The sequence below is a fragment of the Musa acuminata genome, chromosome BXJ1-7 (assembly GCF_036884655.1).
Source record: "Musa acuminata AAA Group cultivar baxijiao chromosome BXJ1-7, Cavendish_Baxijiao_AAA, whole genome shotgun sequence".
NCBI classification, from domain to species: Eukaryota; Viridiplantae; Streptophyta; class Magnoliopsida; order Zingiberales; family Musaceae; genus Musa; species Musa acuminata.
Window position 1 is genome coordinate 37182013 of NC_088333.1, and position 15793 is coordinate 37197805.

At 39.4% G+C, this 15793-nt stretch overlaps 2 protein-coding genes across 2 annotated transcripts; one reads left to right on the top strand and one right to left on the bottom strand.

The window, feature by feature from the left end:
* Positions 1-2443: 2443 nt before the first annotated feature.
* LOC103992273 (uncharacterized) lies at positions 2444-3252 on the bottom strand. The gene is made up of 3 exons (XM_009411908.3): positions 3043-3252; positions 2835-2938; positions 2444-2721 (listed from the first exon to the last, which is right to left on the bottom strand). The coding sequence occupies exons 1-3, from the start codon at positions 3235-3237 to the stop codon at positions 2673-2675; spliced, it is 348 nt and encodes a 115-aa protein (XP_009410183.2). The 5' UTR covers positions 3238-3252; the 3' UTR covers positions 2444-2672.
* A 2459-nt stretch (positions 3253-5711) lies between these two features.
* LOC135679191 (ethylene-responsive transcription factor ERF003-like) lies at positions 5712-6572 on the top strand. Its single transcript, XM_065192675.1, has 2 exons — positions 5712-5865; positions 5954-6572. Exons 1-2 carry the CDS (start codon positions 5783-5785, stop codon positions 6423-6425), a joined length of 555 nt encoding a protein of 184 aa, XP_065048747.1. The 5' UTR covers positions 5712-5782; the 3' UTR covers positions 6426-6572.
* The last annotated feature ends 9221 nt before the right edge of the window (positions 6573-15793 follow it).

The window sequence follows — 15793 nt, forward strand, 5'->3', positions numbered from 1 at the left end:
GTTCTGAGCGTGTGATTCAGACTATGAGGCCAATGTCTGTAGAAAAGATATCATTAACTTGGCATCGCCGGTGTCTCTCCTAGCAGTTGGGAAATTAATGCCTGATTAAAACAACAGCAATAATTGCCCACAAAAATGAATAATAAAAAATAACTATTTAAATATAGATAAAAATAATTATATATTATTATCTTATATAATTAAAGATTTTTAATATCTCGATCCTTATATTTTTTTAAGAATTATATTGAGTTTCATATAAGATAAATCATTTAATCTCGTTGCTTCAATAAAATATTTTTTTCTCTCTTGATTTTTAATTTTATAAAATTAATTTCTTAATCCTATATAAGGATCTCAATATTTTACTTTTATAAGTATAAGAATCGTAATATAATTTTTAATAATATAATTATCAAAATAATAAAGATAACTAATTTCAAGCAGATGCAACAATAATAAACGAGATCACAATTGATGTAGAAGGGAATAATGCTCAAAGAAGAAAGCAACAAATGATGGCTTAAGTGTGTCATTTCGCTAATCTGTGTAACATTTCTAAATAAAACAGCTGTGCAAAATAAGATTATCAATTTGACCAATCACAAGACACACTAAGCATTTTTATGAATCGAGAAGCATGTCGCACAAACAAACTGTCAACACGTCAATGAGATTCAATGCTGCTGCAATTTATATTCACATAATTCAGCTAGGAACAGATGATATCCCTCGAGTGAGCTAGGGACAAGAGATGATCAAGGGATTTACCAAAAGATGAATCTTATGACAATCTACGACAAGTACAGGGCATCATCAACATAAAGAGTAGTAACCTTACTAAGAAGGTCAGGACAAAGGCATGAGTAGTCTGCCAGGTCAATCGTTGACTGCAAAAAAAACACAGTTTGTGTTTCTTCGTGATCAAAGATTATTGAGGTGGAACACCCAAGTCAGTTACTGCATGTGTCTTGAAGAGAATGGTATCTGAAGGATAATAATCTAAACATGACTTGAGTAAAACAAAATCCAATAGTTCCCGAGAAACTTCTGTCACGAACGATCGTCGCACACTCGCAATAACTTCGTTCAACAAATCGTTCGTCACTTTTGCATGAGAGACACGAAAGCCTATTTTAACTTGGTTTTATGTATTTTTCTTTTGAAAATACAGTGCAACTACTCACCGTGCCAAGCCAAAAAGCTCCAAAATGGTTTCGTTTTCACGTGTCGCGAGCTGTTTTCTACGGTCCGCGCCCAAAATATCAACCATCTCAGCACCTTAGAACCCCCCGGGTGGCACAAGGCTAAATGGGGTTTTAGTATATTGTCGGGTGTTGAAAAATCTTCACAAGTTTGCATGTTAACTTGACGAGAACTTGCCTTTGCGCCTAACACCCGATGAGCAATTATTTGTGGACTTACAACTGTTCGTTTTACCTTCTAAAGTACTTGTTTTCCTCCTTTCTCCCTTTTCTTCTGTGCACATAAGATGCTTAATGAATTGCTTGTAAAGCTTCCCTCTTTGCAAGACATCGAAACTTGTCTGTCGCTCATTTTCAATCTAATCAACTTTCTGTTTTACAGATCCTTCGGGACCTGTACGAGGTTGCAACTAGGTTGAACTTTTGTAAATGCATATATCGCAAAGATGCCTCAAGACTTAAGTAATCACAACTAAGTCCGAGAAGTTGCCACAAAGGTTCGTCGCGACTTATGCAACTCAAACTAAGTTCGCATCTTGATCGCAAGGGTGCCCTCACGACTTAGGTAATTCTAACTAAGTCCGTGACATTTCAACGAAGAGAAAATTTTCAAAATTAAACACCAATGGATCTAATGCAGAGCGCTATTCCAAAACTTAGATCATAACAAGCTAATGCAAAGCGCTATCCCTACACTTTCAAAAATTACATCGAGATTCCTATTCTTACAAAACTAAAATATTTAATCTTATAAATTCTCATGTCGTCAACTCCACTAACAAAAATACCACGTGTGCTCAATGATAAATCGAAGTGAGGTCGAGTCAACACATGTTCAATAATAAATCCTTCGATATTATCTTCGATAGAATCAATGACATGATGAGAAACATGATTAAATATTTTACTTTTATATATATAAATCTCAATATGATCTTTGAAAAAGTAGAAATCGACATGCTAAGATAACTAATTACATGAGTAATATGGATAACTAATTACATGAGTAATATGTTTGATTGTGGGATCAGGATTGTGGGCCTGGGTCTCTTAAGTCTCCTGGACTGACACAAACCTATCTCTAGCACTCACTTTAGTACACAAATGATGCTAAATAGTGACACCACGGGGAAAACAACCTCGGCAAGAAATATAAATGGTCTTCAAAGACATGGTTCATCATATAATTAACACCACAGGGTTAAGCACATTTAGGGTAAGTTTAATCGAAAGCAATATGAAATCCTCAAAATAAAGACACGTCTTTAGGCATAATGAAAGTACAATGAAGTTGCATAACACAAAGTCACAAACTATGGCCATACGGCCAAAATGAACCAAATTCTATTACGACCACTTCTCCTTCCTCAACATTAGAGTGCAACAAAGAGAAACGATCGACAACTTGCAATTACTAAAAGCGAGGACGCGGAAAACAGAAAGCCATTGAACCCACCTAAGGCATTCTCAAAACCCTAGCTTCGTGCGGCGCCAATGCCTGCGCTTCGCGTTGTACCTGTAACACCATTAAAACAGCCAACTTTGAACCGATCAAAACCTCCAGGATGAGAGAAAAGGGGGAAAATTCAACGAAAGTTACCGCATCTGGTCGTATAGAAAAACGAGTACCTAATTGTGTTGTCGGTCCTCATGCGGATCCAGTGAGGTATCGGCCTGTTCTGCCGCATCTTCTTCGCTAGCTTCTTCTTGATCCGAAACGTCTTGTGCGACGGCTAACCGTGGAGAAATAAGCGAACAGAAGCGAATCATCACAAAACATCGAAACCCTAAACCCAGACGAGAGCTAGAGCAGAGGAGGAAGAGGACAGAGATGTACCATTTCCGCGGTTGGTCCGAAACACAGCTGCGGCGGCGGCGGCGGCGACGACGAAAACCCTAAATGCTCGAGGAGAAACCCTTGAATTGGGCGGCCCGGTTCTCTTTTATAGTAGGGAGTAGGAGAAGTAGCATTTCGCCATGTCGGTGGAATAAAGAAATGTAAGCCGGTTGGGTTGGACTTGCGCTCCACCATTGTTCACATCGAGCGGAGCCAAGCCAAAGTAAACCAAACCAAACCTGTCTCTGTTATAATGTGTCAATGGGATTTTTGTTACCTCACCGTTGAGGCTTTTACTTCCTCCCTCCTGAGCACTTCCTCCTGTCAGAGTTGCTAAAAGCCCATATAGTGAACACGCTTCGTAGAGAGACTCCCAAGCCCAGTAATGGATCTTTTCCGAGCTTCCTGCTGTTTCTATTGCAGCAAACGCTACACTGCAATCCCTACTGGTGACGGAAGGATTGTGCACAACGTTTCAGCATCGGTGACAGCGACTGATTACATCACGTCCTCATCATAAGCTGTCACGGCTTTCCTTCTTCAAAAGAGATCCCATAAAATGCGGGATCCATCAGTCTTCATAGACCAAGACCGAAGAAAGAAGAGGGCCATTCTCCTACTCAGCTTTTAGTCTTTAAACCGCGTTCTCAACTGGAACCAACACTGCTGTGAATGTCTCGATCATTAGATTAGGCTTGCAAGTTGGAGTTTATTGCTCTGCACACTTTGTTCCCGTTCCATGAAGTCACAGATGCAACTAGCTGAGTTCTATGGTGTTTTCTTTTCCTCCTCTTCTGTGTCGTTTGGCATCGTGTAGAAGGCGGTGGCTGGGTAAGTCCGCCGCAAATTTCTCCGGTATTTTGATCCACTAAACTTGTTTGAAGCACCGGAGTTGGAAGCTACGAATAACATGTTCTTGCTGTCTGGGTGGATGCTGGATTTAGAGAATGGAATAGAAAACCTAATGGTAACTGTGATTCATGATGTTCTGTGTGGAACTAGTCAAATAAAGAGAAAAAGAAGACTAGTTTCCCTACTGTTCAAAAGAGTTCATTGTTATGAACTCTTCAATATAGATCAGTAATGGTTGAGCTTACAGAGTTGGTGTTGATAATTTGTATGCTCACTCACTCAAAAGGAAACATTTATAGAAATTTTGTCAGAGGCCAAAGGTCAACTAAAAACTAAACTAACAAGTCTTTGCTATTAAGTAGCCATTTAAATGCTCCAGCATTCGATGAAGAATGGAGCCTTTAGGTCCCTATATGTTTCACTTTTCATGTCAGCTATTTATCTGAAACTTGATCATGAGTTATTTGATTTTAACTAATGATGAACTGCACCTGCTCTTTTGCTTTGAGGAACAATTCACACTGTATCTCCACTTCTGATTTCAGTCTGCATCAAGTCACACATCCACTCTCATTCGCAGCATTACCTGGTAATGACCTCCTAAATCTGAACAATTCAGAGGACAAACATGGCCAACTATTCAGAAGATGCTGTTTGATCTCCTTTTCTCTTGGAACTTTTTTGTGGTTTTGTCAATCTTTATGAACTATCAAGTTTGATGTCTTTTGGTTTCTATCTGGATGGATTTTTATCTTGTGCTCTGGTGATTCCTGTACTTGAAAATTAACAGCCTCCAGCAGTGTTGAGAAGGGACAACCAAGATATGGGCACACAGTATCCACCCACGATGAGATTGCTCTGCACCAAACTGCTCCTAGAAAACATTATTCTGAATGGTTCAATCCAAAAATAGTGCACATGAAGACCAACATCAGGTGGGTTCTACATATCATCCCCATGAGGGGATGCATTTATGCAACCAAGCAGGTATGGGGAAGAAATCAATGCCTGTTGCAGGATTTCTATGACAACTGCTTTTGTTGCAGTCATTGTGCGATGTATGGATGATGATGGGTCAAAAATAGCTGCAGAATCACCACTATTTTGCATCTATGGCTATATTTTGGGATCCCTTTTACTGAAAGTGAGTCTCTTCTCACATGGACAAGCAGATTCATGCACTCCATTTCTGCCAAAACCATCAACCCCATCATTAATTCTTCCTCCCAGACCATGTGGCTTGTTCTCAGGTTTTCTGCTACCGGAGCAGCATGACACGGGAACAACCCACACTCACAATCCACAAAGTTCCAAATCGAGTGGTCATCAGCTGCAACAAGAACACTATCTGCCAAATGCAACATCTGGGGATGGTGCAATGCATTTGGTAGGGGGAAGAATTCTTATCCGCAGAGTTATCATAAATTCCAGCATCCAAGACTTCACATTTCCCAGGCAGATGATCCCAGAAAAAGTGACTGATGCAGTTAAAGATGATGCCTCGGGATGTTCGTGTGATACACTCGTAGCTGATTTGATATAGTCTCATCACTGTTGCAGCACATTGTAGGGATTATTCCAATGTTTTAAGCTTCAAATTGCCCCATGATTAGCTCAGTTGAAGACCAGTCCAACCCTTGGCGTGGTGCAAGCGCAAAACAAGGGGATCAGATTGACATATGTGTCCATGTTCGCGATGACAGTAACCCTGTGGGCCACACCCCCATTTGGATCACAGTTGGCTATGGAGGAGGGCCCCACCCCCTCCGAATCTAACTACATAAACCGACCCTCCAAGTCTCAGAATGCTCGCCTTCGTCACAGAGCTTTCTGCTCGCTGTCTCTTCCCCTGCATTGCCGCGGCAGAGAAACCAACAACCCCTCTCTCATGGCCAGGCCTCAGAAGCGGTACCGCGGCGTCCGGCAGAGGCACTGGGGTTCCTGGGTCTCCGAAATCCGCCACCCTCTCCTGTAAGCGATTCACATCTCTTCCACGATCAACTTTCATGAGCGCTTAGTAGCGTCACTAACTTTCAGCGATGCTGCGTTCCTCCTCTAGGAAGACGAGGATATGGCTCGGCACGTTCGAGACGGCAGAGGACGCTGCCAGGGCCTACGATGAAGCAGCAAGGCTGATGTGCGGGGCGAGGGCGAGGACCAACTTTTCTTACGGTCCCAATGGCTCCTTGCCATCGAATTGTCGGTACCTGTCGGCAGCTCTCACCGCGAAGCTGCACCGCTTCAACTTGCTGTCGCTTCAAGCCACGCAGCCTGTCGTCAAGGACGCACCGGGAAAGCCAGCTCTGCTGGTTAATGGTGCTGCAGCTGATAACATGAGCTCGGTGTTTGTCGATGATATGACGAAGGCGAGGACCGAGTTTGCAGGAGGGAAGAAGGAAGAGACCAACTGGGTCGTGAAGGAGAACGGCCATGGGGAGGTGGAATTCAGTTATTTAGAGGAACGTCACATAGAACAGATGATTGAAGAGCTGCTGGACTCTAACCTATCTATGGAGCTCTGCTCTCTGTAGTCAGTTCTGCTGCTTCCTGTTGTTTCCTTCTCCTACTGAGGTTTACACCATTCCGACTTCCCAAATCCCCTTCTGAGCATTAGATTAGCTGATCTAACATGTACATGTGCAATATATTTACATAATATATGTGCTCGTTCCATATAATTTTGCTTCAAGCTCCAGTTGGTGCAAATTTTCATTTAATGGTTGCTATGGGTATGTAAGAGAAACTTGTGGCATTGCAGATGGGTGTTAAGTGGACATCAGAGCTTGGCATAGAGGGGGAAGAGTATGACACTGAAACATTCAGCCTTCTTTAGTTTAGTTAATATAATAGAGAAAGGCATAAGGAGAAAGGAGATATGTATTGCCTTTAGACTAATATTTTAGCTGTCTCCTATATGATCTCAATGTTTCTTTCACTCCTTTTCCACACAGCCTTTTTGTTTGCTCCAGCATAGAACTATTTTGTTTTACAAGTTGGTGTGCTCAACTCAAGAGCATATCAATTACATAGACAGACTCATAATATATCAGACATTTTAATTTACACATTATGTAGGAGAATATAGATGTTTCTGACTAAGTCTCCTGCTATGTATTCTTTTGTCATTGATCTTTGTTGAGGGCAATTTTGTGGTCCAATTCACAGCTAGCTTGTAACCAAGATCTGAAAAGGCTGTTGTATTTTAAATGATTGGAAGAGCTTAGTGTGACAGTACTAAATCTTCGCAGTCATCATAGCATGTGCCTGCACACATATATACATACATACATACATACATGCATGCATCACAATCCTAGCAGTGCTAGCAGAAGTTGAAACTTGTGATAATGGATAGAGCACTGGATGTCATAATTCTACTACCATCTGTTTTAATGTTTTGAAATCTGTCTGGCCCAAGAACTGTTGCCTTGGAAAGCAATGGTAGGGAGTGTTAGGACTTTGATCCTTGACACAAGGATATTGTTTGACCCACCACCTGACTTCCATGATAAGCCATAAAAGCTTTATGTCTTTATCTTGGCATGCTGAAAAAAGCCTGCATTGATCTTTGAAGTTTGCCTGCAAAAGATTTGCTCATGAGCAATATTCTCATCCCAAGGCTTTTCATAGCACAAAGCCATCAATGAAGTCTATGGAAAAGGACTAGACAGACATTAGCATTATCATCCCAAGGCTTTTACTGACAGCCCTGTTAAAGACTTGTTTCCCCTTGCAAAAGTTATTCCTCTTAAACACCCTCGTAGGTTCATAGGATTACCCAGAGATATGCATGCAATATTTTTCAAGGATCATGATATTGGGATCTCATTTCATGTTCTGCAATCTCTTTCTTCCGCTCAGTTTATGCCATGTCATTGTTTCTATCCTCTTTCTTTTGATGCGGTACAGTAAAGTTTCTAGTATTATTGATTGAATTTTACATTAATGCATGTGGTCTTTCTAGGTATCAACATTCTTGTGCGACATAACCTTCTTGAGTTGAATCTCCTAGATAAATTCTATTTCACACACATGATTCAGTGCAAGTGAAGGTCTCTATATGAACAAAACCAAAACTATCTGATGTTCTATGAACTTGAATAAACATCAAATGTTTAGAGGAAGACTGTTCAAGGTTAAGTATAAGTTTGGATGATCTAATCGAGTTTGTGTCTGTCGAACTCTAATTCGACCCAACAAGAATCCTAACAGGGATTCAATCTTACTCAAATCATGTTTCGATCAAAGTCAAATTCAGCTCGATTCGATGTTGACTCAACCTCCAATCCAAGAAGAATCAAGAAGAAGAGAACACAACATTAATCCCCCTTAAAACTTGTAGCAGCACTGAGTCATCCAAGAACCAACCAACCATAGCTACTTCTTCTTCGATTCAGCCTCCGGCAGCAGCTCTGTTGCAGAGAGACAACAAGTAGCAACTTCCTCTTCAATTCAACCTGCAGTAGCAAGCCTTAACAGCAACACAGGACAGCTTCTTCTTCCTCAATCAGGTGCCAACAACTTGTTCAACCCCAGCAATCGCAGCTTAAATCGAGCAACAGCAACAACCAATGCAACCTCAGAAAGGGATGTTGGCGGCCGTAGAAAAAAGGAAGAGAACGCTCGAGGCAATGGCAACTTTGCAAACTAGAAGAATTCAATGCTGGTACCTAAGAAGTCCGAGCTTCAATGCCCACAATATCCATTCAATAGTTCCTTATTTAGGATGTCTTTATAAGTAAAATATCTTAATGTGATTTATTTCCTTTCCTATATATTATATGTCTATTGCAAGGATTGACTTACCGAATCGTACCGCCCGGTACGGGCGGTACGTACCGGTCCGATAGGTGACCGGTACGCGGACCGCCCGCTACCGGGCGATACACCCAAAAACCCTAATATCGGGCGGTAACGGTCGAAATTTCGACCGTTACCGCTCGGTACCACTCGGTAACGGTCGATTTCGACCGGTACCACTCGGTAACGGTCGATTTCGATCGTTACCACACTGTAGCAGTGCTACAGTGCTCCAACGGTCAAATTGACCGTTGGAGCCCTTTCTCCTCCTATTTAAACCAATCTTCTCTCCCCTATTTCATTATACTCTCTTAAACTCTCTCTGAAACTTTTCTTTTCTCTCCTAAACTCTATAAAATAACGATTTGTGAATTCAATTGAGGCTAATTTGGAAAGATCAAGAGGAAGAACTTTCTAATCAAGAGGTATGTATTCGTTTTCTTTAATCAGAGAGTAATTAAGATATTTAAGATTATGGTTAGTGTTTTTCATGCATAGTAAATATTGAATAATATTTATCATAGTAAAATAAGTTTAATTAAATTTTATTAAAATTATTTAATGCTGCGATTAGTTATTTTAATGATGATTAAATCAAAAATTATTTGATTTTATATCAATTTAATGTCTTTAATATATCAATTATATATTTAATGTTTCTTTTATGTATTTAACATATATATGATGGTAAAATAAGTTTAATTATAATTTATTAAAGTTATTTAATACTGTAATTAGTCATTTTAACGATGATTTAATCGAAATTTATTTGATTTTATGTGAATCTAATATCTTTAATATCTATTAGGGTGTTTGCCATGTTTATAGTGTTGAATGAGAAGTAATTAGTGAAAAATTAACTATGTTAATCACGTAATTATTGTATCTAATGATGTTAATACTTATTTTATGCATGTAACATATTTATGATAATAAAATATAATTAGTTATGTTTTAATAAAATTACTTAATGTCGTGATTAGTGATTTATGATCGATATTTGGTCAATTTAATATGTTTATACTTTATAGTTTATTTGAATTAAATTTGATAGGATCATGGCACCAAAGGAACAGCCACATGATGATGCATGGGTTCATGCCCGAAAGCTAGATGGAAACCGTCATCATTGGCAATGTATTTATTGTGACTACATTGGCAAAGGTAGAGGAATAACTCGAGTGAAAATGCATTTGGCTGGTGGGTATCCTGATGTTGCAAAATGCAAGAAAGTTCCAACGGAGATCCGTAAATTATTTCAAAGCAAGCTTAAACAAACAAAGGAAGATACATTAAAAAAGAAGGCAAGAGTTGAGGAAGAATATCATAGGGCTACACAGGAACCGGTTTATGATCAGTATGAGGGTTGCGGCGATGAAGTCGACCCGGATCTCACAACTGGGATTCGTGCATCATTGGAGCATCAGTATACGGTCGATGAAGCAATGAGGCATCGACGACCTGACTCACAATTTGAGCATGGCACTGGTAGTGGAATCCAAAGGTCAACCAGCATAAGGCAACCAACTGCTCCTTCTCAGCTAGGCCGAACTAGTAGCATGAGATATGGTGGACTCCGTGGTTTTATGAGAGGTCTTGGCAGGAGGTCCGCACCAGATATTGTTGATATTGATCCGCAAGCCTATCCCCCACAAACAGCGAAACAAACACGGATTGACGATGCATACACAAAAGAAAAAAAATGGGATATTGGGAAGGCAATCTCAAAATGGTTTAACTTTCATAGGATTCCAGCCAACACAGCCAAAGGTCCATATTATCAAAGCATGATCTCCTCTATTCAAAAGTCTGGCACAGGGATCCAACCTCCAACACCAAAGGAGATTCACGGCGTGTACTTAGATGAGGAGGTGGCAGAAATAAAGGATTGGATCAAATCCTTCAAGAGGCAATGGGAAGAATATGGGGTGACATTGATGTGTGACAGTTGGACAGGACCAACAAGAATGAGTATCATCAACTTTCTTGTTTATTGCAATAGAAGAGTGGTGTTTCATAAGTCCGTTAATGCTTCTGAAAAGATCCAAGATGCAAACTACATTGAGAGCTTGATGGACACTATGGTAGAGGAGATTGGACCACAGTATATTGTACAAATAATAACCGACAATGGAGCGAATTTCAAAAAGGCCGGTTTGCAATTGATGGAAAAAAGAAAAACTTTGTTTTGGACTCCATGTGCAGCTCATTGCATAGATCTAATGTTGAAGGATATTGGTGAGTTGGATGCGGTCAAAAAATGTGTAGCTCGAGCACAATCAATTACCAAATTTATATATAATCATCATTGGGTCCACGCATTAATGCAAAAGTATGTAAATGGTGAGGTACTTCGACCTGGAATTACTCGGTTTGCTACCAATTTTATTGCATTAAAGTCATTACAGCAAAAAAGGCAAGGCTTGAAGGCAATGGCTAGCTCACAAGAGTGGTCTGAATCCAGATATTCAAAATTGAGTGATGGAAAGAAGATAGAAAAGGCCATTCTTTCCTCTAGATTTTGGGATACTATAGCAGAAATCATAAAAGGTGTGGAACCACTTTATATTGTCCTCCGTAAGGTCGATATGGACAAGCGTCCACAAATGCCGTATCTTAAATATATGTTGATTTCAGCAAGAGAGGAGGTCAGGAAAGCATTCAAAGATGATTTTAAGGCCGACCAATATGTACGAATCATTGATCGTCGGACCGATGTTCATATGGATCAAGATATCCATAATGCAGGTAAATTCATATTCAGAATAATTTAATTTATTATTATTTAGATAATAAAAAATCATACTAACAAAATTATGTTTTGCAGCGTATTATCTAAACCCAGCAATTCAATATCGATATGCTCTCGGAACGCAAAATAATTTCCTAACGACACTACGAAATGTTATATATCGGCTCTTGCCAAACACTACCGAGGCAACCGATGCTCTTATGGAGGGTCGATTATTTCGAGAAACAATTGGTTCATTCTCCGACGTTGTAGCTGTATCGTGCCGTTACACTATGGATCCTGGTGAGAAAAAGTTATGCATATTGATTATCAATTATATTTAATGTTGATTATTTGTTATGCTAATAAAATCTTATTTATATCTTTTTGCAGTCGAGTGGTGGCTACAATTTGGAGGCGATGCACCACATTTAAGGAAGGTTGCCATTCGTATACTTTCACAGACAACAACATCTAGTGGTTGCGAACGTAATTGGTCAACGTTTGCATTGATTCATACGAAGGTTCGCAATAGACTCTCCTACAGACGGTTAGAGAAACTAGTATATGTCCATTATAACATGCGGCTAAAATTACGATGTGCTGAGTTGGATAAGGAGCCAGAGGAACCAGATATTGATCCCATTGACCTCCAATTCTACAACGAAGATTCAGAGCCAATGTTAGATTGGGTTGAAGCAGCAGAGAACCAAGAGGATCCTCTACTTGATGAGGCGGGAGATCCTCAACGTCCTTCGCGTTTTATCACCGAGGCAATAGAAGAAGAAGAAGAAGCACAACCCCAACAGGTGGAAAATCCCCCTCGATTACAACATGGTATGAGTCAAACTGCTCGAGGAACTACCGATACCCAATGGTCACACTCGTCCGCCCAACGTGCAAAGGCAAAGGGGAAGGCAGTAGCATCAGTTGCATCGTTGGAAAGAATCGAGTTGGGCGACGAGACACCTTCACAATCACATTCTCTTTCTCGCTCGGTCCAGAGACATGATAGCAACACGGACAGCAGTGCCTCAACAGATGATGGCGGTGATACCGGGCAGTCGTTGGTCTCGTCTGCACAACTTGAGGGTGGTGAATGGACTGAGGAGCAATATTTTACACATGCCACTCAAGATTCAGATCATGGAACTCGACAAGGTACTGGTCAAGTTTATGCGCGGAAGGGAAAGGAGAAGGGGAAGGCAGTGGATGAATATGAACAAATGCGACAGAGCATACATGATATAGACACAGAAAGAGACTCATCGTATTCACAGCAATCGTATTATGGAGAATCATATGGGCAACAACAGTATGGTGATAGTTGGTCATCCTTCTCTGAGCAACAGCATGATACAGAACAACATCAATATATGCCTCAAGAGCTGCCTCGAACAAATATGATTCATGACGATCAATCTACGATCAGCACCACATTGATGCATCAATGGCATACGGTGTATCAATACACTATGTCATGGGATCAATTTCATGATTGGGTCCAACAAACGTATCATATTGATATGTATCGGATCGAGGACCCTGATCCACCACCCGTGGAGGCCCGTCGTTCGTTTTGGTGGTAGAATTAACAATCAGGTATATCTAGATATATGATTATTTAATTCATTTGAATTTTAGAGTTTATATTGTAACAAAATCGTACCGCCCGAAAAAGATATGTGATGCTATTCTTATCTAATTTACATTGATTTTGTCAAACTTATACTATTACTATATTTATTTGTAACTTGAAAACCTTATCCTAACTTTTTTTTTTATTTTCAGGTATTTTCGGAGGGTTAAATCGGTGAAATCGGGTGTACCGCTCGGTACACCCGTACCGTACCGTACCGAGCGTGGGTCGAAACGCCGGTACGGTACGGTACGGCGAACCTTGGTCTATTGTAACTTTCCTATGCCCTTTTTTTTCTTATTTATATCGTGAATTCCTATATATTTTTTTTCTATTTTATTGATGTTATGTAGTTGTAATAATTTCACAAATTCAATTCCTAATCCTATGAACTACTAGGATACTTGAACTCTACTCTCAACTCGATTTAAGCTATATTTACGTCTTAGTTTATTCCAATGTATGATCATATTGTTATGTTTAAGTATCTTCAAACCATATGATTTGCCTGAAGGTGGCATATAAAGTTATTTAATGACTTAATAAAACTCAAGATGAATTTTATTTTTTTTGTTTGCAAATGGTAAATGATAAAAATGGGGATTCGAAATATTTAAGACCTTACGATATTCTATCAAGATCTTCATCAACTAAACCATTCAGTACCTTCGAGATATACTGTTATTTGTGTGTTATAATTATTTATTTAATTTAACAAAGAAGGTTATTAGATGGAAGTCTCACTCGGACATAAAATATGACCATTAATCGTTTTAGTCCTATATGCTATCATATTTTGATAGAAGATTAATAAAAAAATATAAAAGTTTAATATATCTTTATTTTTATTTTTATTTATTTTCTAAGAAAAACATGAATTTATTTTTTAAATTTATCTTTATTTGTTAAAATTTTGGGTGTAATATTTTGTTAAAACTCAAATAGATTTTTTTTATAAAGAGTAAATGATGAAGGTGAGATTCGACCTTATAATATTTTGTTAATTAAAAGTATAACATACGATTACAATACGATAAATGTTCTTAATTAAGTCACCCATATGATTTGCATACTCACGTGGCGACATATAAAGTTATTGAACGACTTAATAAGACTCGGGTTGATTTAATTTTTTTTAAAAGATAAACAATGAAGATGATATTCGAGCTCAAGACTTTTATCATTTAAACCACTTAACACCTTCGTGTTATATTAACGCTTTGTATTGGAACTACTATTTTATCAATTGGGATAAAAAATATGATCATTAATCTTTTTATTCCTATATGTCATCATATTTTTTATGGAATATTTAATAAGAAATATAAATTTTTTAATACATCTTTTTTATTATTTTTATTCAATTTTTTAAAATATGAATTTATTATTTTTGAATTGATCTTTATTTATTAGAAGTTTGGGGGTAATCGTTGCACGTAGCAACCAGCGATTGCTGAAATTTTAATATATCTTTCTTTTTTAATTATTTTTTAATAAAAACATGAATTTATTTTTAAAAAAATTATCTTTATTACAGAAATATTCTCAAAACTAAGCTGCAGGCAGTCTCCCAAAATTAATTCTTGAAGCAATGTAGCAGCATACCATTGGCCCTATAAATGTCTCTTTTCCTGATAATTTTGGTACGATGTTTTTTCACCCAACACTCTTTGCTCCCTTCTCTTAATTATTCTTTTTTTTCCTTAATAAGTTTTTTTTCTTGGCTTTGTTGGTGTGGAACATCAAGATGTTCCCATCGATCAAACTTATACGAATACCAAGAATACATCTTAAGCTAATGATTCGTGCATCCGAATTCATTATGATCTTTCTTCGTAATTTTAATCTCATATTATCTCGTTAATTCTCTCGATCAATATGTTTTAATCGTGTTTGAGCGGGGAATTGGATGAGGAGATGCAGAATGCTTCTCGGGAATACTCGGAGAGACGGGTAAACGATGAACTTGCGGGGTTCTTGCATGATTACACGGTGAACAAGAACAGGACAGAGCTGCTTCGGTTGGTGAACATATAGGACAGTGAGGGTTTACTGATAATAGAGATATTTTCTCAACTGCATAGCAGATGGAGATTTCTTCAACTGTATAAAGAAATCTTGTTATTCAGTAGAGGAAATCCTCTCTTTCACCGTGTATAAATAGGCACCGTCGTTGCTGTTGCAGCACCCCCATCGAGTCGACGACGAGAAAATTTCTTGTTGTCTGACATCACGCCGCTGCCAGATTTCTCCTCTGTCAACACCGCCGCCCCCCCCGTCTCCGACGGCCACCGACACCCGGACTACAAGGCCCTGACCCTGCGTCCGCTTCATCGCGGCCCGCGCAGGTCTCGCCGTTGGCGGCGTCGCTGCTTCCGATCTGTGAAGCCCATTACCGAGGAGACGGCGCTTCCGATCTCTGCCACAGACTCAATCGAGGGTCCTATCATATCTGGGACCAGCCTGGGGAGCGGCGAGTCTGCACGGAAACTAAACTCCCAGCCCCATCCATCCCATTCCGTGATCGAAAAGGAGACGTCTATAGTGTTTCTTACCCTCCCCTGTCATTACTCTCTGAACTGCACCGATTGCAGTTCTTCTTCAACAATCCTCCTCCCGAACGAAGGAACTGGGATGAGCGCCGGTTCTTGGCAGCCGACTGATCTGCACCGGTTGCAACCATCCCTCCTCTGCCATTGTTCTCTGAACTGCACCAATTGCAGTTCTTC